This window comes from Zootoca vivipara, chromosome 11 (assembly GCF_965207765.1).
Source record: "Zootoca vivipara chromosome 11, rZooViv2.hap1.1, whole genome shotgun sequence".
NCBI classification, from domain to species: Eukaryota; Metazoa; Chordata; class Lepidosauria; order Squamata; family Lacertidae; genus Zootoca; species Zootoca vivipara.
The window spans coordinates 8,450,400-8,474,167 of NC_142594.1; the positions used below are offsets into that span (position 1 = coordinate 8,450,400).

Consider the following 23,768-nt stretch of genomic DNA (forward strand, 5'->3'; position numbering starts at 1 on the left):
GATGGGTGGCATATAAATAATAAAATGTAAATAATAATAATAATAATAATAATAATAATAATAATAATAATAATAAACAGCCATGTCCTTTGGGGCCAAGCACCCTCCCCAAATTTCTCCCATTAGACGCAATTGTAGGTATGTATACCCCTCATATGCAGTTTACATTTTAGGTTTGTGCAATATAAAAAAGCAGTCAAATGTTCCAAATCTTTTACTCACGGTTTTGAAGGTTTCTATTTCTTGCTGCATGTCCTCTAGTTTTTTGTCACATTCCAACTGAATTGCTTTTTTCTGCAATTCCAGTTCTTCTAGGGCTAACGATTCCTGTTGTTCTTTTTCTTGTGTAGTCTGTAGGTGTTCACTCCGGCACTTTTCCTGTTTCAAGAATTATGACTTTTTTTAAAAAGAAAGTACCATAAAGTCACTGATCTATCAGCAGCACTAGGAGTATTAGCTACTTTAAAATTCTTGCTCATACATTTTTTTAAAAAAAGTGGATATCACACAAACCAATTAAAAATCCATGAAGAACCTTATAATTTTCTATTTTTCATGTAACTGTAAAGAATCTGAAAGTGAAGTTTCTGTGTGCAGAAAACGAAGAAATAGCAGCAATAATTTAGATTTAGAATTACTCTATTAGTCCTTATCTAACCTTACATATGTGCATGGCCAACAGTAACAGGGTCTAAGGGAAAAGCTCCCATGTCAAAACTCTGTAACCTTTCCTCAGCATAATTCCCTGACTCTACCTATCCATCCATAGGGATGCAAGCACATTTGTTCCATGGTATACAGGGAGCCTTCAACCAAACACAGCTTACTAATAATATGTGCATTTGCAAACACTTGAGTAAAGGTGAAAAAAGACTGCTTTTTCAGTTACACAACACAATGAAATATGGACAAGTTCTGTCTGGAAACTCTTATCTGGAAACCCACTTCCATACATTATGTTTCAGGTATATGTTTAAACCAAGCAAACTACCTAAAAGGGGGTGGGGGAGAAAGAAAAAGGAAGCATTTAGAACAGATAGGCAAACTCTCCAAAACGTGTCAAAAGTTCAGAAGTTCCTCTTTATGTAATGTCTAGAACAGGCATCCCCAAACTTCGGCCCTCCGGATGTTTAGGACTACAATTCCCATCATCCCTGACCACTGGTCCTGTTAGCTAGGGATCATGGGAGTTGTAGGCCAAAACATCTGGAGGGCCACAGTTTGGAGGTGCCTGGTCTAGAACATCTAGGATTGGTTGCTGTAATGCACTGCATGTGCAGTTACCCTTGAAAACTATTAAAAAACTGGAGTTTGTTCAAAGTACACAATGTCCTGACTATTGAACTGGGACAAATCAGTAGTTATCCCGTCAATACTGAAAGCACTAGCTTCTTGCTAGCTTCCAAGCACAACTGAAAATACTAGTGCTCATCTTTAAAGCCTTCTAGAGTTTAGGACACTGGTCCCATACCAATTTCTCAGTATATCGAGGTCATTTTTGGAGGCTCTCCTCCAAGCGCCCCAACTTTCTGAGGTAAGAAAGGCGATGACCTTCTCAGTGGTGGGATCCCATTTGTAGAATTCCTCTCCTACGGAGGCCTACCATTTACTTACATTGTTATCCTTTTGACACCAGGCACCAACATTCTATTCTCCCAAACTTTTTAATGCATTTTTGTGTTTTTGATTAACATGAACTTACTGCATTTTATTTTAGAAATTGCTGAAGGGTGGTGTGCATATATGTATATATTTTAAATAAATAGGTGTTATTATTCCCTTGGTCTGTAGATTCCCAGATATACATCCAAATGCATCTTTATGCACCAAGTTCCCCTATTCATACTTAGCTTTATTCATCATCACAAACACACGTATACACACACCAGACCCATCTGGCTCTTAAGAGACACTTACAAGAGCTGTTTTCATTTGTTCCTGAAACGCCTGGTCTTGAGCCCGTAATCTATCATTTAATATCTGTTCTTTGCTAGCCAATTCCCTTTTATGTAACTTTTCTAGTTCGGTAATCCGTTCTTCTGAAGATTTCTGCAAATTTGAAAGGCACACGTCTGATGTTACCCAAGAAACAAAGGTGCTTCTATATTATTGATCAAAGAGAAGTGAAATAAAGAACAAAAATGTGACTAGACAGATTGCTTTCTTGCAAGAAATGCTATTTGGTGCTTAAAAAATAAAAAAAAGATCCAAAAGGGTTCCAGTTCACATCTGCAATTCTATATACATTTACTAAGGAATAAGTCCCATTCACCTCAAAGAGGCAGAAAATTGCACTATGAATGACTCACATCTTCCCATTCAGTTCTTAATAGGCCTTCAAGAGTACAATTCTAATTATGCTTACTCAGAAGTCCCACTGAATCCAATGAGCCTTACTTCAAAGAATACATGCATAGAACGACAGCCAAACAGTGCAATCCTATTAATATTTACTCAGAAGTAACAGATGCATACAATAGAGTTAACTCCCAGATAAGTATGTACAGTGGTACCTCTACTTATGAATAACTCTACTTACGAATGTTTCTACTTACGAATGGAGCTCCGTCCGCCATCTTGGATGCGGTTTAGATAGGATTTTTTTCTACTTACGAATTTTTTTCTCCCAATGCATTCCTATGGGATTCGACTTACAATTTTTTTTGACTTACAAATGTGCATTCGGAACGCATTAAATTCGTAAGTAGAGGTACCACTGTATAGCATTACAACCTTAGTCATATATTTCTGAGTGTTGCCTAGCAGCCAGGTTCAACACAATACTACAGAATCCATATACCCTTTCTTCCTTACAGAGATTCAAGCAATTCTTATCTGTATTTAGGAGAAAGCAGCAGAGAAAGTAGCATGATTAAAGCAGCAGAGAAAGTAGCACGATTAAACTCACAAATTCTTTTGTGTGTAAATCAAGGCTTTAATGGAACAGTGTAAAGCTGCAGGACTGATTTATTATCAGATACTTAGTATACTGCACTTTTATTCAGGCACACCCCAACAAGGGGAGATTGAACTCTGCCACTATTAACATGATATATTCTGATTTCAAAGTGAATTGTTACCTTATCTCTGCAGTTTACTTTACAGAAGATTTAGCCATTTACCTTCATAATATTAACCACCTCCTGCTTCACCCTTGTTAATTCCTGTTGGAGGCTCACACGCTCTTCCTCGCTTGCCTTTTCTACAGCCTTGATCCTTTCATCCATTTCTGCTTGCAGTTTCTTGCGTGCTTCTTCAGTCCTTTGGGCTGCACTGAGAGCCTTCTCAAGCTCTTCAAATGCTGCAGAAAACAAGAAAAAGAAGAGGTTATATGTATGGTTTAACATCGCAGAAACTCTAGACAAAGTAAAATTACCATATGTAGGCCATAGTCTCACTGAATAACCTAGCTAAAGAGAAATCATGAAGTCAGCCTGGAAAGGCAAACATTTAGTATCATGTCAACAAAATAAAACTCAGAAATCAAGGGACTAGGCTCTGCTTCCTGCTTGGTGTCAAACCTCTCAACCCTTAAAATAAATTGAACAATAATATTGTATAGAAGAGCTAATTCAAAAGAAATTCCCTTTTCACTCGACTGCATAGCAATTCTCAGGAGTCTATAAGAATGTCTGGAATGCCTGCACTCATGTAATCTTAAGAGCAGCTTCTTTGCATTAGAACCGTGAATAACTATACTGCCATTTAACTTTAATACAGTTTCTTTAAACTTTATTACAGCTCAATTGATGTCCTTGTTTTAGCTCTCTAGAAGACAGGTCAGAACACATTTCACCTGCAAATAACACTAAATCTAACCATGGCTAAGTGAGAACAACCAATGTTGGTGCACAAAGCAAAAATCACAGCCACTTCGTTCCTCCTCTGAGCCTCTTGCAGTACCAGAATCCAAGTCATGGTTTGCTTTGGCATTACCTGCAAATCCGAGCCAGGGTTTGTCGTCTCCAAACAAACAACGAGTGATAAGCAAATAGTTTATTTGGAGTGAGACAAACCATAAGCCTGGATTCACAAAAAATGCTAAGCCAAATGGTGATTTAGCTCTCAGTATTACCGCAGTAACAGGATGGAAGCAAAACAGCTGATCTTTTTGCTTTGTGCATCGGCAAGCTTGCTCATGTCAACCTAAGCCAGAGTTTGGCATAGTGTTATATGTGAACCAAGTCTGGGCAGTTCATAATTAATATTGCAACTTGCTGATTATTTACAATGCATATGACTATATGCTGGTATCGTCTTAGTCTTCCTTTTATGCAAATTTAGTTGTTGTCTTAGCTGCCTTGATTTTTTAAGATAGAAAAGTGGAATGACGATTATTTTAAATACATGAAAAAATAATTTTAAAATTAAAAAATGTTATGACTGAATGATATGACTGAAGAATTTTATATCAATGTTGTTGTTTTGGCATAGTAAAATCCTCAAGGAGTGAAAAAAAAATCAGGTTGCCACATTAGTTAAATTGTTAAAAAAGCAATTTACATTCCTCTACATGGGGGGACTCTTCCATAAAGACACTTTGCAATAGAAAAATGATGCCGTTAACTCCCTTTATGAAGCCTCTACCACATTAGCATGAGATTTGGCCACATGTGCCTTCCAGCACAGTTTAGAATGTATTTATCAATCTCATTGTACTGAAATGTATGTGCATTGTAATTCAGCACAAAGTATTTACATACATAGATAAAAATATACTTGTACGATAGTAACGGACAAATTTAGGAACTGCCATATAATCCAAACATTAACACTACTTTATTTTAAAATATGGCACCGCCCATCTTCTCTCTCTTTTAGTGAATTATCTATATGCAGTAGCATTGCCTGTTACTGGGCTATGGTTGCAAATGTCTAGCGCAGTGTCACAACATTGTCAAGGCTGCATACTTGGGTGTAAGCTCCACTGAATTCAGTGGGTCTTACTACTGAGTAGACACTCATAGGATTGTGCTAAATTTTATAAGGGGAAAGTGAAATGATTCAACATGAGAATGCTATTTTGGGTGGCAGCAGCATGTCAACTGCAACACACACTTTTCCCCTTAAGCTCTGATGGAGGATGAACAATGAAATCTCATAGTGCAATAAATCAGAATTTAATATGTCTAAAGATGTCAAACTTTCTAAAAGGCAGAGTTCATAAATGCACAGGCCATTTTTATTTATTTATTTTTAGCTTTTTGAAATGTAAAGTGGGTGAAAAAGAAACACACATTCAGGCCCACAGGCAAGAAGAACAGAAACTTTCCAGTAAAGACTAGGAATGACTACTCAAATGCAGAAACCCAGCAACATGCAGCTGCATTACCATAAATACAAACACACGACACCAGGAAGAAAGCTAGGCAAGCATGAAAACACAAGGAAGCAGCACTTCACAGAAACACATTCTGTTCTCTAAAAGTAAAATTTTATGCATCTCAGGCATCCTAACATAAGCAGAAACACAACATTACTATTTGAGGTAGCTAATTCTAATACAAGGGGCAGGTAGGTGCCAGCTAGCTGCAAATGATTGTGTATACTCATGAAGTTACACAAGTGTCCATGTTCACCTTTTACTCACTCAGTGAGTCTCTGGTTAAACCAAAGCTATAAAACCAAATTGTAAAACAGAGGTGGGTTTCCGTCCCCACTATACTAGCATAGCTGTTTCAAAGAAATCAATGTGCAAGCATATTCTGCAATTTGCACTTGACAAGAAATCTAAGCAAGAGCTGTTTGACAGTGGAATGGGGTACTTCCAAAGTTGATGGGCTCCCCCTTCATTGGAGGTTTTTAAACAGAGGTTGGATGGCAATTTGTCAATGATTATTTAGCTGTGATTCCGGGCATTGCACAAGGTTGGACAAGATGACGCTTTGGTTCCCATCCAACTCTACAATTCTAGGTTTCTATGAATCTAAGTACACAATGATAAATCACTTCCACTGAACTGATCACATTGTAGCTTTCACTATCCTGAGGCAAACATGAATGTTTCTCAAGGCAAATGCTGAAGGCATTCCTAAGCAATGCCACCAATGCAATTGAAACTACGAGCCACAAACAATAGATGAGATGGTAAGCCAGAGTTCTTGACTGTGCTCCTTCAGACTGCAGGTGAGAACAGCAGTGGTTTTTTTAAAAAAAATTAAAAGATGTACTTTTAATTTAACTACACTTGGTCCTTATTGCAATCAATGAAAAGGGTTAGTCACAACCCAAGTCCCATTAGTTCAACAGGAAATAGTCCTTATTGAAATTGCTACAAAAAGTTAAGTACAACTACCTCTCAGACTAAATCCAAACCACTGACTTCAGTAGGGAAAAAAAACCTCACTGCCCCTCTCTCCACAGTAGAAAGCTGTGCAGTGGAAACCCATGCTTATCACCTAATCTGCTGTTTGTGAAAACTGTCATCACTTTTTAAAAGGAGTTTGTGATAAGGAAGAGGAGTGAAAGGAAGGGTTGAGCTTCACCTGAGCTAGCAAGCTTACATTCATATTCTCAAAAATGCATTTTGTGGGTTTCCACAAAATGGTCTATGAAATAATCAGCTATAGAAGAATGGTATCTTTTACTGGTCCAACTCTGTTTTAAAGCAAGTTATCAAGCTGTTGAACACAAGCTGAGCACACAGGTTCTCCATCAGTCATAGGGGATTTAAGATAAAGTATAAATTATCTGTTTTAATACATGAAAGCCTAGCTTCTCACCTTGCACTAACAAATAAAGATTCAGAGAAAGTTCAATTGACTTTTGCTGGACAAAGAGATAGCTCATGGCTCAGAGTGTTTCAGTGGAAAATATCACATTTGACTACGCTCTGTGGGATTCTAAGGGATAAAAGAAACACTACCAGGCTGCAGAATGTTGGCAATTGAATTGATGTTGTGTCAAAAAAGATGAAGGCAGCAATATACAAGAGTGTGTTGCATCATTATGAGCCACAGAGTGGTATTCTGTGAAATCAACAGCATATCCTTTTTCTCTACTGGAACTGGTGAAGGAAAATGATGAGCACAATTTGCAATTATTTTTAAAACACTCTTCATTTTTTTTAAAAAAAGTTAAGTGCCAGCCATAAGCCAACTCCTTGCTTTTGCTCTGATGAAATACCTAGGTGTGGTTCAAAAGCTTGCAACAAATTTTCATAAACAACTAGAGTTGGTGCAATAAAAGCTATCTTTACCTCTTTCTTTTAAGTCTTTCATGCCATATTAACTGATGTCTTCAACTTATGGCGCTATCTAGTGGTGAAAGCAGGAGAAAGCAGCATGGAACCAAATTATGCAGACTAGGAAATACTCATTTAGTCTGTTTCAACAAGTATGCAAGAAATGGAAGCGCAGAACTGTAACAAAAAAAATCATCTAGTCAAAACAACATTCTCTTACATTTAGGCAACCTGCACCAATAATGATTTTGAATAAGCACCTGAATATATAAAAGAGTTTCTTGTCTATGAATGAAACAGCTTTTATGCAAAGAAGGAAAACAATTACAAGGATTTATTTGAAATGGTTGTTTTACATGGCCAAACACTGGCGAACCCTCACAATGTTTTGTGCGGAATATTTAATACTGGTATAATGCTGAAGTTTGAATTATGAGAAATTAATGTACAAGTTATTATAACATAACCGATTTCCAAGAGCTGTAAACAAATATTCTAAAGCGTTAAAGAGATTTAATTGCATTGAACTGAAGGCACTCACTTTAGGTATTGCCTGAGAAGCACAGAATTTACTTTCTAAAGCCCTCTGCAAGCAGCAGTTGAGTGATATTAAGTAAGAGATCCCTTACCCCAATCCTGTTCATACAAGGCTTGGGAAAGGCACCATGATTCACTTATTGGCATGTGTGGATGCACAAAAATAAGATGCTTAGTGAGATTTTAACACAATACTTTCATTATTACAGAATGAAAAGCTGCAATAATAAACTGACATGGACTGAACTGTTATGGTTTTATTTCATTTAGTTTCAAAGTTTAGCATTCCAAGCATATTTTATTATATATATTTATTACAAGACCTGTTGCAATGACTTGTCCATCACATTTGAACACTGGTAACGCAATCCTACCTACTGACTCACAAAAATCAAAATAAGTAGGACTGTGGCTTAAAGCAGTATCTTTGTGTCTCTCAACAACTTAGAAATACAAGCATATCAAATATTACCTATCCTTAATATTAAATAGATGTAATAACTATGTAAAGTATTATCTAACGTTTTATATCAAAACGAAAAATTTGTAAAAGCTAACATTTTGCATTTCGTTCTGTTTATCTGCCATTTTCCCCACAATAAACTATTTCTGTTTAACAAGTGAGAAGAGAAGTGAGAAGAGATAGGATGTTGGATGTGTGGAGTGACTAAGAACACAGAAAATACAGGCATAAAACTGCACTGCTGCAAACATGAGCCATCCTCATGGCTGCACATTATCTCCTCCCATGAGCAATTTCTCCTGCGCTATCAATACAGTGGACGCTTGGGTTGCAAACGTGATCCATGTGGGAGGCACGTTTGCAATCCGCAGCGTTCGCAACCCACAGGTTGTGATTTGGTGTTTTTGCACACACGCGAGCGCCGAAACCCAGAAGTAACCCGTTCGGGTACTTCCAGGTTCACACGGTGCGCAACCTGAAAAGACGCAACCTAAAGCGTCTGTAACCCGAGGTATGACCATAATTACTTTGTAAAACTGAGTCGAAAAGCATGGTTTGAAGTGGTTGCAATCCATGGTTATAGAAATGTGATTTGGCATTATCCATAGCTTCGGTGGACATATAATGCATAACCATGGTTAACACTGGGAAGAGAAGGGAAGAGGTAAAGTGCTCTGGATGGAGAAGGCAAGAAAGTGCATTCATAAGGCTGCTTCCAAATTTGAAAAACATGGCTTGCAGATATTCTGCACCAGGTCTCAAAAGACAGATTCTCCCACTGTCCCCACATTCAGTGTCTACATCATGCTTATTACTGGGAAGAAATTCATCATCTAGGTCAGACTAACTAGCAGGAATGGTGTGTCTCTTTTTCATAACATGTGACTTCATGCTTAAGCTATTAGTATGACTACTACTGAATGCCAAAAGTGTTAGCTGCTACGTGGAATTTAGAAGAAAGGTGGCTTCTCATCACCGGACTTGCTGTGAAACTTACTGATCTAACTCCTTCAACTTGTAAGGCACTGCAGAAGCACATTATTCAAAATGAGGTGGCTTAAATCTATGTGGACCATCCTAGCCAGCTTTGATTCCATGATAGGGTTGAGCATTTTCCCCCTAATGTGTTTATGTTATAAATGAGGAATGTTGGAACTGTTTTATCTGCCAACTTATTTGCCTCTTTCATTTTTGTACAAGCAATGAAGGAAGGAGTAGAGCAAAGATGGCTGCAGGTTTCCACCAAGTTCCACAAAGCACCAACAGGGTCTTCTGAAAACCACATGGACACCCCTATATTCACTACCATTAGTCAAAACAGTGATGTTAATTTTGATGGTCAGGGAAATGGGATTGTTGTGACAGTTAGTGACAAAGTGCAAACAAATGATGCCAAAGAAACATTTCCTGCTTGGATAAGAAACAATCACAACTTCTTACCAGCTTTTTCAGACTTTTCCTTCTGTTCTTTTAACTCTTCACCTTGCATAACCACCTGCTTGACGCGAGTACGCAACTGGGCAATTTCTTCTTCCTTCATTTCCAATGTTTCATGCATTTGCCGTTTGGTTTCTGCTATTACCATGCCCTATAAAATGGGTAATTACAGATAAGGAGGGTGCTGTGTGGGATACATACATACACACACTCAGAAACAAGACATAGTTATTGTTATGCAACTTTCCCACCTCTTTGTAGCATTAGAAGAAAGTGCAGAAGCATTGTGACAAATATATAGCAACTATAACCAAGGGGAGGGAAAGAGGATCTGGAGATTACTGGTGGAACTTAAAAAAACAACCCTCAGACTCTGATTGTGTGCATGCACAGCCCCATATCTATGACAAGTCAAAGACCATGAAGAAGAGCAAACAGCAGACTTTGCTCCTGCCAGCAGAAGAGAAGAGATGCAATCTGCTCTGGAGGTTTCCTGCTGGAACAGTCTCTAGACCAGTGTTGGAGGTGACAGCTGCAGGGGGAGAAGGGAACTGGCAAAAGTTACCTCCCCTTCCTTCCAAGAAAAGGATTCTGCCCCTGGATCTAAAGCCTTCCGTGGGTGGAAGGAGTTGCTCTGTTCACAGAAGACAAACTCTGGATCCAATTCTCTCTCTGTCACTCTCTCATATATCCTCATTTTAGCAATTATTTTCAAGACAGTTGACAAAATAAATTACATGCAATTTTTATGCCTGAATTAGCACTATTCGTACAATATTTTAGGAATTTTTAAATAATCTATATTGCTTACTTTATCTTGCTCTAGCTGTTCTATCAAGTTCTTGGCGTCACGTAACTGAGTGATCAGTTTGGTCTTCTCAGCCATATGAAGATCCTAGGAGACAGGTTAAAATATAAGCAGTGTACCCATCTTCCAATAACTCTCTTCCCCTCACCCACCAAGGCTTCACATTTGAGTACAGGGAACGACCATTTTGCATGTGACTGCTGATGCACACACCACTTTCAGCCCGAGAAGGGGATAAAACGGTCCAGGCTTACACGTACCCTGCCAACACACGCAATGACCTGGAATGCAACTCCCAGGGAAATAAGGAGTAGCCTGTATTTCTTACTTGAATATATACTACTATTCAGCTCCCCACTGGAGAACATCAACACACACAACTCTGGGAATCCCCTGCATTAAGATACCTTTTTGCTCCTTATAAATGCTGGTTACATTGGGAAGAGGCTGAAAATACTTGTTTCCTTGTTGAAGTTATACTGATATCAGACATTACAGACTTTGAGGGTACAAGCTTTACTCAAAATATTTATACCATGCTCTTTGCCCAAAAAGGCTCCTAGAGTTTCTTAAGGAATAATGTGGAGGCTACTATAAAACTCACTTAAAATTTTTATTTTCAGGCATACACTAGATTAAAAATAAAATAAAATCAAGAGTAAAATATGCCCAGTTCCTCCTATTTTAACAAGGACTACAGCCTTGCTCCCAACTGTGCATGAAATATCTCACTCTGCTCAACATTTAGAGGACCATATGTTTCCCCTTCCTGAACAAAAACATCACTGCATGGTTATACAAAAATAAAAAACCGAACAAACCTACTTTGAAGTCTAATTAAGTTACGTTAATAGGCACACACAATTAGAAATGTGTAGTTTAAGATATGCAGTTCTGGAAGGTTCTGACATATAGTCTACATCTATTATTATTATTATTATTATTATTATTATTATTATTATTATTATTATTATTATTGTATTCCATTTAATAGAATCAACACCATGTCTTGCCCTTACGTTAGGCATTCAGGAATTTTACAATATGTTTCGGGATGTGACATCTGGCATCTTTGTTTTATCAGTTAAGCAAAGAAATTTTTGACCTTGCGTGAATTGATACACAAAGTGATTGTTCAGTACCTTTATTTTCTCTAGTTCCTGAAGTCTCTCATCCAGTTGTTCCTGAAGTGCCTCTTTTTCATTGGTTAGCTGTGCTGAGCGCTCTTTATATGAGCGGATTGTTTCTTTACATCGATGGAGCAAGTTCTCTTGACGTTTCACTCGCTGAGTAAGAGCTTCTAGGGTTTTAGCAGAATCCCCATCACCGCCTACATCAAACAGAAAATTATGTTTGGGCAATATAATTGCCCGGACAAAAAATGCTTGAATACCATGACTGAAGAAAGGTGTGAGGTAAGTAAAGTTTATATCCAAAACAGCACTAAGTCATTGGTTCTGTTATTGCAATAATTTCTGCTTGCACAACACTCTCCTTCCCCCGTATTTTCCCTAAATCTTGTCTAAAGGGTCTTCCTACCCTCTGGAGCAGATTTGGGGTTGCCGGAACACACAAAACAACCTTGCCTTAGATAGGAGGAATTTTAAAAAGAATAAAAGGGGGGGAGAGAGAAGCAAACAAAGCAAACCCCTGGCATGTAAATGAAAGGGAATATGCGGAGCTCTGATAAGCACATCTTACCTTGGCGCCATCTTGCACCTCCTCCCAGAGAGAAAGGAGTGCATGCAAGGGGAAAAGGAATTTCTGTTGTACAAGCATAAATTCTAATGGAACAAGGGCACTGGATACTGGCCAATGTAAACTAAATAAATGAAGAATACTATTGTAGTGCTCTCATAGTAATATCGTCTGGAAGTACTTAAAATCCCCTGCATGTTCAATAAGAGATCTTAACATCAATATTTTATCAACAATCTAAAATGCAGCTGTAAAGCCCTACCAACACTGTACTGGAAATCTGTATTAGGAAACATAGTTATTTAGTAGAAATTGATGAAAGCACAAGATTGCTGATGTCTTATTTTCATGATATTTACAGTCTTCTTCTAATACACCAACCTACCAGGACTCTCTGGTTGCACAGCATTCTCTGTGTTTAAATCTTCTGTTGGACTCTGAACTTGTGGTTGAGTCTGAACATTTGGATCAGGTAACTCAATACTTATTTGGCCATTTTGCAATCGTTGTTTCAGTAATGATACCTGCAAAAACAACAAAGTAATATAATTGTTTATTCAGCTACTGTCTGACATTTCTTAACATATAATAAAAATGTTCACTTGACTGCTGACAGGTGAACCACAGCATAATGTCAGACTTCTGAATAGCTGCTGGCCCATTGCAGGCATATTGGAGAGCGAGACAGAAGCAGGCAGAGGAGGAAGGCAAGGTCAGATGAGAGGGGGCCTCAGCTGAGACGCAGAGGAACAACTCTAAGGGGAGTGACAGGAGGTAGCACTGGGTGCAGGAGGTATCTGACTAGAGGTGTGATGTCACAGGGACGGAACACTCCTCTGTCAACCTGCTTGGCCCCTCCCATGGATCCACCCCTTCCCATTTCAGACACTTCTTGGGGTCCCAAATTTCACCTCTCCCATCCTGCTAGGACTCTCCTAGTAACATCTAGGTCCAACTCCTCCCATTCCTCCTCAAGATCCCCTCCATGAGATCTGCACGCTTATGACAGTAAGATCCTGATATGTTTAAAATCTGAAGGACAATTACATCCCCAACTATGCATTCGTCCAGCTAGTGTAAATTTTGGTTCAAAATGCAGACCAAGCAGCAGTTTTCTCCACCCTCGATTTTCCTCTCTCAACAAAACAATTGGGAAACTGACTTAGAAAGAATGAAACACAGGTAATTTAGACAGAATGAAAGATTATGATATCTCTTGGCAAAGCTAGTACACTCAGTGTGTAAGAAAAGACAACTAACTGTTCTTCCAGGGTACTTTGGAAGCATCTCTATTGATCAAACATAGACACCTGAGTCTGCAGGACACTGATGAGTTGATCCTTTTCTTCTAAAGATGCATCGAACTCTTCCTGAAGATGTTTTTTGGCCTGTTGATCCATCTGGAGTTCCTTAAATAGAACATACATTTTGCAAATATTTCTAATTGAAAATAATAAAACAGCTTAATCAGGGGGCTATCCCTACATTGTAAGAAGGGTGGTCAAGCACTCCATTCAGACAGGGAGATTTCCTGTAGTGTCCCACAGGGCTCTATCTTGTCCCCCATGCTATTCAATATCTATATGCAACTGCTGTGTGTTGAAATCAGATTTGGAGTGAATTGTCACCAATACACAGATAACACCCAAGTCTCTGTTTGTTCTACTTTTTCTACACCTACCTGGGAGAGGAAGGTGAAGTACTAAACCCGTGCTTGGAGATAGTGATGGGCTGGATGTTGGCTGAAGAACTGAACATGAATTATGCAAAAACAGAGGTCTGATGTGTTCTAAGGTCTCAAGTCCAGGAGGTTGCCTTTTCTGGACAGGGTTGCACTCGCCTGAAACAATTAGATCTGTAGCTTGGGGGCATTCCTGGATCTAGCATTGCCATCAGACGACCTCAGTAGCTAGGAGTGCTTTTTTCCAGCTATGTCTAGTTTGTCCGCTATGGCTCCTTTTGGACAGAGATCTTGCCACATACTCCATGCTCTGATAACTTCAAGACTGGATTACTGCTTCTACCTGGGGCTGCCCTTGAAGATGACATGGAAAGTTCAGCTGATCTAAAATATACAACAGCCGGATTACTGGCTGAGGTTCAATTCAAAACTCATATGAAGCAGCTTCACTGGTTGCCTGTTTCCAGGCCCATTTCAAGGTGTTCACATTAGTGTTTCAAGCCCTAAACAACTTACAGTAGTCCCTAAGTATGGTTGAGGGTCTGGTAAGAAATTGAAATGGTGTTAGTTGACAACCAATGCCAGAATGACTCTACTATCAACAACTGGTTTTCATTTCGTTTTGCTTTTTGTGAATGACCACTGTTCATATTGTAACTATCACTGCAAATTTCTGCATTTATTTCCTTTTGACTTCAATGTTTACAATCCCCTCCCAGATAATGCATATAGGTAATGATTTTCTTGTGACAAATTCATGACTGCAGCCAGTAATATTTTTGCCACTCAAACAGTGGAGAAATGTGAAACAGCTCATACTAATTCCTAATGAAGTTCATAGGGTTGCCAACTTATGAAGCACCCTTTTAACTCTCCTTTTAACAGCCCCATGTCACCTGTTAATTCCTGCACAGCGAGCCGATGGTAAACACACAAAAAACTAACAACAACTCATAGCTAGGCCAATTTTTTCTGTGACTAGTTGACAAGACTGTAGAGAAATCTTTTTCAGCATTCTGAAAAAGTGATAAACAGAATAGCTAGAAGGTCTAGTTTCTTGCTGATTGCTCATAAAATGTGAGTGTTTATAGAAAGAAATGCTATGGATTCTATGCTTAAAAACCATGTTATAATATCAAGTCACTATTTGCAAAATATACACATACCTGCATAAAAACTCCACATGGCAAAAAAGAGGGCCAATTTCTTGTAATCCAAAAAGGAGGATTAAAAGGCATAAATACTGCTGCACAGAACTGCTATACATGCTTCCACAAGGATTGCTGAACAGAATTGGGGAAGGCCTTGGCAATATCTGAAGACATCTTCTTGTATTTGCCAAGTCATCTCCTAAAATCATTTGTCTTATCGTTGATCTAAAAACATCAGCCACCTAAAATTACCCCAGACCAGATTGGTTAACACTTGCACACTTCCTGACCTTAGGAGTTCACTGACGCTATGGCAACCTACTTGAACATAACCAGGTGGAACCCAGTGACATCACTGCGACAGTTTCCATGCAGAATGTGTCATACTAGTTTCAACTGCAGATTACATCCTGAAGTCAACCAATAGCTAGGAATATTGACAACTGCTGTGGTACTCTTTTCTATGTAGTGATTGATGTCATTTTCCCATTTTAAACACATTGATCATTATTTTGATTTCTAAATACCCTGAACTATAAATATCTACATTTACTACAGTTATGTCAAATGATGCTGCAGCTTCACTGGAACAGAGCAAAGTGTTCAGGCAATAGAGAGTCCCCTGCTGTTTTGAATAAGTGTTCATTTGCTCACTCAAACAAACAGAAAATCCCAGCTCATTGCAATGTTACCTGATAAAATCAAATAACCAATGTTCATGGACCTTTAGCAAAGCTTATACACAACCGTAACTGGCTATAATAAAATGCATGAACTAATACAGAATGAATAAAGAAATTTTAGTTATAATGTACGTAGGAACAACCTCTGTCAAAGGCGAGGGCACAACCCCAAACTTAAAGTGTTATTAAGGGTCACAGTCCAAACAAATAAGATAATCAAGGAGTACCCCAAGAGAAGAGGTACAGCAGGTATAGACCAGGTACTCGTAGATCCAGTTGGGAAAAGGGCGTGATGAGCCCAGGTCCATGAGATGGCAGTAGATGTATTCAATAGTGCCAGGGTCAGCAAATAAGCACTGTCCTTAGGAAAAACAAAGTTCCCGGGTATATTCCCTGTTTCGCCCAAGATGGGCTTTTTCCTAAGGACAGTGCTTGTTTGCTGAACCTGGCACCATTGAATACAAGCACTGTATTTAGGAAAAAGCCCTCGCCTTTGACAGAGGTTGTTCCTACGTACATTATAACTAAAATTTCTTTATTCATTCTGTATTAGTTCATGCATTTTATTATAGCCAGTTACGGTTGTGTATAACCTTTATGTGTTCGTAACTGAGGTCTGTGTTGTAGCCTTTAGCAAAGCTAGCATTAACTCTGCTACTTTTATTTCACATTTATTAAGTAGTAACAGAACACATCATTCTTTAAAGAATGGTTCTTCAGTTGGTAGAAAGCACAATAAAAAGTAGATTTATTTATATGCATTTGCAAGAAGCAATGCGGCAAATCCTGCAGCACTCACAAGTACTTCGTCCCAATAAATTAGTGGGCTTTAGCGTACAAAATGATGTGCTAGAACACTTCATCTTTATTAAGCAGTTGCAAACAAATGTTTGTACAGTAGAACAGAGATTGGCAACTTAATTTACATAACAGAAAAATGAATAGAAGTAGGCAACAACTCACAGATTTCTGGCTTTGCAGTATTTGTAGAGTCTGAGGATTGTATCTCAGCTGACGCTAAGTCTTTCATCCACAAAAAGGAGGAGGAAGAGTTTTTCAGCCTCTTGCCCCTTCCCTAGAGTACACCTCTAGGAAACTGCTTCCCTACCCATTCTGCTGACTGAAAACTTACTGTCAAAATCAGTGACACCATTGGAGATAACCCTAACACTGCAAAGCAGGGGTGGCTAACCCGTGGCCCTTTGGTTGTTGTGGGGCTATAACTCCCACCATCCCTGATAACTGGCCATAAAACCAGTATTGGTAGTGGGGAGTAATTAAGTAAATGGTTCTTTAAATGAACATTAATTGTGAAAATGGCAAGACGTACAATCTAGATTCTAGGGAATACATCTGAAATAACAAGGAAAACATATTTCAAATTCCCTTTCCTCATGGCCATAAGTTCTGTCTCCTGGCAATTAATTTGGGAGATCATGTTACAATTTCCCCCCAAAAAATGCATAATACCCCAACTAGACTGGGCTAAACAATTGTATATTTGACCTTAAACAGACAAGCACTAACCAGTATACCTGAAGGAGCGTCTCCTCCCCCATCGTTCTGCCCGGACACTGAGATCCAGCGCCGAGGGCCTTCTGGCGGTTCCCTCGCTACGAGAAGCCAAGTTACAGGGAACCAGGCAGAGGGCCTTCTCGGTAGTGGCGCCCACCCTGTGGAATGCCCTCCCACCAGAGGTCAAAGAGAATAACAATTACCAGACCTTTAGAAGGCATCTTAAGGCAGCCCTGTTTAGGGAACCTTTAATGTTTGATGGATTTCTGTATTTTAATATTTTGTTGGAAGCCGCCCAGAGTGGCTGGGGGAACCCGGCCAGATGAGCGGGGTATAAATAATAAAATAATAATAATAATAATAATTATTATTATTATTATTATTATTATTATTAACCAGTTTTTGTATTGCAATACTACCTTTGAAAACAGTAACTAGATTATTTGTACCTGAAAGAAGAAGAAGCTTATTTGAAGCCAGGGTTGCGCTGTTATACTTTAATTTATTATTTACCTTATTGTTAGCTTTTTTTCATAGTGATCTTATTCAGTGAATGGCCTCTTTGTCATTGTGGTTTCACTATTTTACACATTATGTTTTCTATACCTATACCATAAATATTTGATTTGATTTGCTTTTACAAGGTATATGTATTAGTTTTTGTAATATACCAAAACTAGTTTTTGTTTTGATTGCCTCAATTATTATTCTACTGTGTGTTCTAAATTTTTCAGAAAGTGTCCATTCACTGAGAATTACCGCTAAGATATTAGTGTAGTTGCTTTTTGTAAAAATCTGCATAAGGCCTATGCAGACCACTGGAATACTCTTTATTACTGCACTTTATTACTGTCACATAGCTAATCACGTGAACTCAATTCTCAGATTTTTTGTTGTAAGATTACATGCACAACTGGAATTAAGTATTACCTCCCGCAGTTCACCAATTCTGCGAAGTGCTTTATCCTGACTCTGGCTCAATATTCCCTAAAAACAAACAGAGAAAGATGATTTTTTTAAATACTGTACACATAAAAGCTACATGTGAGCAACAATTTCTGCTTTGCATTGCCACTACAAATCAAGCTCCAGTTCAAGAGCTATATTTCCCCCAAAAATACAAATCTGAAATGTCTAGATGTAAATTAAGCACCAAGCAGTTTGTAATTCCTTTAGAATTAATTTCCTTATCCCTCCAACATTTCCCTCCTTGGAAATCCTTGCTCCAGTTTAATTTTGTGCTATCTCCTTTAATTCCTGAAGACCGCAAGCTTTGCAAAATATTGTTCCTATTAACAATTCCTAAATTCCTAAAACAGACAGGCACATTACTGCAATTCTAATTCCCACTCGCCTTTGTCATCACTGCTCTGTCTCTGGTCAGGTGGTTTTTGTGAGGGCTATGATCAGTGGCAAAATAATTTTAGGCCAGAAATAACAGCCTTTAGGGCTGCAGGGAATCTGGTTTTCGGGTAGCCTTGACTGAAGGAGACTCCAGGGAAATGATCACATCAGGGGAAAGGAATACTTATGTGGATTACATCCATATTTAAAGACTCTCTGTTGCATACTGGGCACAATTTAAAGTTACAGTACACCCTTAAAAATGTCGCCAGGCAAAAGAAAAGGCTATGAAAAATGTTCGGGGAATATCCTTTCTTTTTTTTCTTACCTGCAGTTTTTTCTTTTCTCTTTGCACAGCTTGATAGGCAGTGACCAGCTGAAAAGTGTAAAACACAGCTGACAATGAAGACAAACTCTATACAAACTGTTTACTGTGAAACCCAATGTGCTTTAGCCAGGTCATTGATCTTTATTGTTTCTCATACCCTATGAAAAATGTTCAACACCACACTTTGAATTTACTATACTATAATATACATCAATGGGACCCAGGTGGCGCTGTGAGTTAAGCCACAGAGTCTAGGGCTTGCTCATCAGAAGGTCAGCGGTTCGAATCCCTGCAATGGGGTGAGCTCCCGTTGCTCGGTCCCAGCTCCTGCCCACCTAGCAGTTCAAAAGCACATCAAAGTGCAAGTAGATAAATAGGGACCGCTCCGGCGGGAAGGTAAACGGTGTTTCCGTGCGCTGCTCTGGTTCGCCAGATGCAGCTTTGTCATGCTGGCCACATGACCCGGAAGCTGTCTGCGGACAAACGCTGGCTCCCTCGGCCTATAGAGCGAGATGAGCGCCGCAACCCCAGAGTCAGACATGACTGGACCTGATGGTCAGGGGCCCCTTTACCTTTTAATATACATCAAAGCACACCCTAAATCTGCTTCAGAGGGTTGAGGGACAGGGAGGACAAAGGAGGCTGCAGGGTGGTGGTGGGGAATGCCCTAAATTTCTGTTAACGAATGATTGTTTCACCTTCAGTTAGTTCTTCCCACATTAGCTTTTCACATGGCTCACTAAAAAACTCAAGTATGTTCCTACCTCTGAGTATTTTCCTCTGTAGCTGCCTAAACTTCGTTCCATCCTGCGCAACCGCTGCAGCAGCTGTTCCTTGGGAAGGCTGTCTACATTTCCGGGCAATTCTTCTGCTTCACTTTCTACATCAGATGGTGGATCAAATGTGGGACCAGGAGAATCAAAGTCCAGTTTGTTCAGTGAATCTCTTGAAGAAGTCCGTACTAAAGACTCTTTAGAAGAGGATCGGAACAAAGTTTCCTTTAAGGGGCTTCGAAACAATGATTCCATCGAAGGAACTCGAATCTGAATCTTCTGTGCAAAAGACTGGACATCACTAGGCTGTAAATACACAAGACGTTGCCTGAGTTTCTAGACCACATTTTCTTAAAAGACACCAAACAAAACATACTGGCACACATGTAAAGTGTTACGCTGCCAGTATAAATTTACTTCCAAAAGTAAATCATTTTCTTTGATGGAATACAAGTACTCCATCAGTGTATGAATAAATTTTGATTTATTTATGTAACAAACAGATCATTTCCAGAAGTGGTAAAATATAGCTTATATTGAATTGGGCAAGTTTGATGAGACAGTAAAATAGAAGAAGCATAAAAATAATGTATTTCCTAAGACACTATGAGGCTCAGGCATCATGCTTATTTGGCTGTCTCTGCTTTAGTACCAAGACATTGCAGACACAAGCTAGAAGTTAGTCAATAGCTACAAATATACATACATACCTGTGGGGAAGATGGTTCACTTTCATTATTATTAGTGCTGGATGTTGCTTGCTTAGATACATTCTAAAAGTTGAAAAAATAAACATTTCAAGAAAAAAATTAGAACACAATGTCTTAAGTAGCAATTCTGCAGTATATAAATATACATGGCAATCTACTTTTTTTTAGTAAATTAGTACTTTTACGTTGCAACTGCTTATTAAGATGCATTCATGCAAATTGAAACAACACAACAATAAAAAATATAGAGAATTTATAAGAAGATGTATTCCTTAAGAAGAATCTCAAAAGCTAATTGACAAGCACAGGTCTGGTTCTGATTCTGAGGTCTCCTGAATGACCAGCAAAATCCCTACATGAAAACATTCTACTTCATACAACTTTGGATTATTATCATTCCCTATACAAGTCTTCAGAGATGACAGGGTAGAACTAAATGGGGGGAAATAAAGTTTGCTGATAACAACATCAGTCTTATACAGAATACACAAAAATCCCATTAAAATAACTATGAAGATTAGTACTTACACCTTTTCAATGTTGTGATTTCAACCATTTCTTTGGAAAATGCATTTTTAGGGTGAAAAGATTTTTCAAAATGAAGCTATTAATGTGATTGCTCTCAAATCCAAACTTATTTTACAGAGATTGTTACAAGTTGCCCAGCATTCTTCAGATATAAAAATGTTTACTTACTATAATGAACATTTAGCATAAACTATGCAATGTTTATTGCATACGCAGGTGGTGCTGTGGGTTAAACCACAGAGCCTAGGGCTTGCTGATCAGAAGATTGGTGGTTCGAATCCCTGTGACGGGGTGATGCTAAGCCAGACCATGGCTCAACTTTGCACAGCACAGCAGTAGGAAGACCACAGGAGGTCTTCTGCTATAATTTCTGCTATAAATACTCACATGCTCACACAATCATGCTCAGCCATGGTCTGGCTTAGTGTTAAGTGTGAACTAGCCAAAGTAGGTTGGTCTCTTATCCAAGACTAACAAAAAAGAAAGACAGCTATTATCACTAAGATCTGAGAGAAGTATCTGCCTGGAAGGACAACACTAAGATCAGAAATAAGCCTATGCCTGCTCTTCAAAAAGGATTAACCCAGATTTTAGCACTGTCAAGACTATAACAGATAAGCTTGTAGTGCTACCTTTTATTATCAGAGAAGCAAATTTTATCTCCACTCTTAGTGCTCTTAGTGTGCACTCTTAGCTCCTGCTTGCTCCCACAGCTTGGATTTTGGATCACTGGATGTCACATAATGTCAGGTAATTGACAGATGGGCAGCCTCTTCCTTCTGTCAATGTGGCCAGCTGAGGTTCTGGATTCGGCCTGCCAGCTGGATCATCTTCCTTATCCCTGCCTTATTGTAGTGTGTTCTCAAAAAGTGCCAGGGGGATTCCATTATTCTAAACTAATTCAAAACCTACCCAGAACATAAAGCAATGAGCAACTCACTGAGGTGTAATCAATGCTACCCGTTTGCTTCAGGACTTTTGTGCATAAACAATGGCATTCTCATACTGAATCAGTCTGCCCTGAACCAGCTTACCAATAGATTTGCAAAGGCGGCAGCAGAGGGGAAGTAAGTGCCACTCCAAACAAGCAGCTCAGCTCATCACCAACCACTGCTGGACCCATGTCATGTGATTACTTAAAGGCACTTCTCACATACAAATTGTAACTCAAACAAACTGGAAATTAAAATAAGGCCATAATCCTAAACATGCTTACTTAAACAACTCTGTCAAAGAAAATGGGATTTACATAAGAGAAAATCCATTTAGGTTGGGATAATTATGTGATTTATTTATTAAATCTAAATATGTGGAACAAAGCTCTCTCACACACACCGCTTGCATGAACTTTGCTTCCTCTGTGCCCCAGCCAATACTTGTTTTCAGTGCCATCTCAGCTGCATAGTTAATTTAGTCCCAGACAGATGCAAGAACTTTAATATAAAAAGGAGCTTACAGGCTTCATAGTATCAATGGATGTCCCTGGGAGAATGTAATACACAGCCTACTTACAATTATAAACATTTTTTTAAAAAATGGAACTGTCCGCTGCAGGTGACACCAGCTCAACAATGAAAAGGCAAAGCAACCTACGGGAAGCATTTCTCCTCTATTATACACACTTCATTCCAACAGTATGCAAATATTGTGGATGCTATGTCCAAATACCATCATAGTGTGTTCTTTTAAGCAATTTGAAGTTAAGTTACTAGAAGGCAGCAGAGCAAGCTGGCCTAAAATACCAAACCTAATTTTGGCCTCATCTGCTTGTTCTAATTTTATGAAGCACCAACTGAAGATGGTGTCATAAGGATCGCGGTGGAATGATTAATTTCCAAGGGAGGTTTCTATTCTCAATCATCCATCATTTGTAACAGGGTCAAAAAAGAATATGGAACAAATTAGCAAAAGGAACTCTTTGTTCATCAGGGAGCAACAATTTCATTTCTCATGTTCTTACTCTTCATCCTTCTGCTTGTCCTCATTCTGTAACCTCTCTCTGAGCAAGTGCAAAACATTATTCTTCACAGAACTAGAACCAGAAAATACCGGTAATTGTTCCTCAATACTCTCAAGGATACCAGGCAAAAAATAATAATTTAAGATCAGGTCTGTTACTATAAAGAAAAAGATGGCAAAGCTTTTTAAAAAATTAAAAGAACCACCCACTAAAATTATCACCTATACTACAAAGGTATTTTGTGATTAATGCCTGAAAGCAAAGCAATGTTAATTTATATGTTAAATTAAGCTGATGTTATCAATATAACTTGGTTTGCTTAACTCTTGATTAAGCAGAAATATGCCCTGAATTTTAGTGCAGGGTTAGCAATATGGCACTCAGTATGCTTTAGTGAGGCTATAAACCAAAAGAAGCACTGATTCTTCCCTATAATATCCTCTTGTCCAAGTCAGGGTGTCACTATGAGGGACAGAACGGGGCAGGGACTCACCACACTTTCACTCTGTGGCTTATGTCGTTTGGTGGGATCCAAAGCAAAGACAGTATACTCAGAAAGAAAAGCAGGCTCTGATATCATCCCAGCTAGCAGCTGTGTCATTCATTGCAAAAAGCAAGGAAATGAAAAATAAAACATGGTAATAAGGTAAAGGGAAGGAACACAAAAGCATGTTGCAGTTTGAATTCAGAATGTTTGTGCAAAATGCTTACAAAAACTGCAAAAGTATGTATCACTAGCACCAAGGAAAGTTATTGAGTAGGACACACTGAAAGTGGAACAGAGCACTCAAACCAGCCAAGATGTATGCATGTATACAGACATGAGAGAATAAACAACAGAAACTGTTAAGCCTTATTTTAGAGTTTTTAAAATGAAAATAAGTATGTATTGTCAAGTATCATCTACATATTTAAGCATCATCTACATATATGTGGATGGTCACAATATTTACAAGTCAATACTTAATG

The 23,768-nt window shown here is 38.6% G+C and overlaps 1 protein-coding gene across 6 annotated transcripts in view; it reads right to left on the bottom strand.

Annotated features, from left to right (window-relative positions):
* Window positions 1–23,768, bottom strand: part of GOLGA4 (golgin A4) — a 52,807-nt gene that overhangs the window by 22,819 nt on the left and 6,220 nt on the right. For 2 of the 6 annotated variants that reach the window (XM_035128779.3, XM_035128778.3), the window contains exons 3-14: window positions 20,312–20,374; window positions 19,593–19,907; window positions 18,829–18,876; window positions 18,087–18,143; window positions 13,437–13,535; window positions 12,512–12,650; window positions 11,571–11,758; window positions 10,432–10,515; window positions 9,624–9,771; window positions 3,123–3,301; window positions 1,918–2,049; window positions 223–378 (exon numbers count right to left, since the gene is read on the bottom strand). In XM_035128779.3, the coding sequence (XP_034984670.3) occupies window positions 223–378; window positions 1,918–2,049; window positions 3,123–3,301; window positions 9,624–9,771; window positions 10,432–10,515; window positions 11,571–11,758; window positions 12,512–12,650; window positions 13,437–13,535; window positions 18,087–18,143; window positions 18,829–18,876; window positions 19,593–19,907; window positions 20,312–20,374 (1,608 nt within the window). Of the gene's footprint in view, window positions 1–222; window positions 379–1,917; window positions 2,050–3,122; window positions 3,302–7,198; window positions 7,263–9,623; window positions 9,772–10,431; window positions 10,516–11,570; window positions 11,759–12,511; window positions 12,651–13,436; window positions 13,536–18,086; window positions 18,144–18,828; window positions 18,877–19,592; window positions 19,908–20,311; window positions 20,375–23,292; window positions 23,392–23,768 lie in introns of those variants that run through there. The other 4 variants (XM_035128783.3, XM_088653802.1, XM_035128781.3 and 1 more) reach the window with 4 other exon arrangements.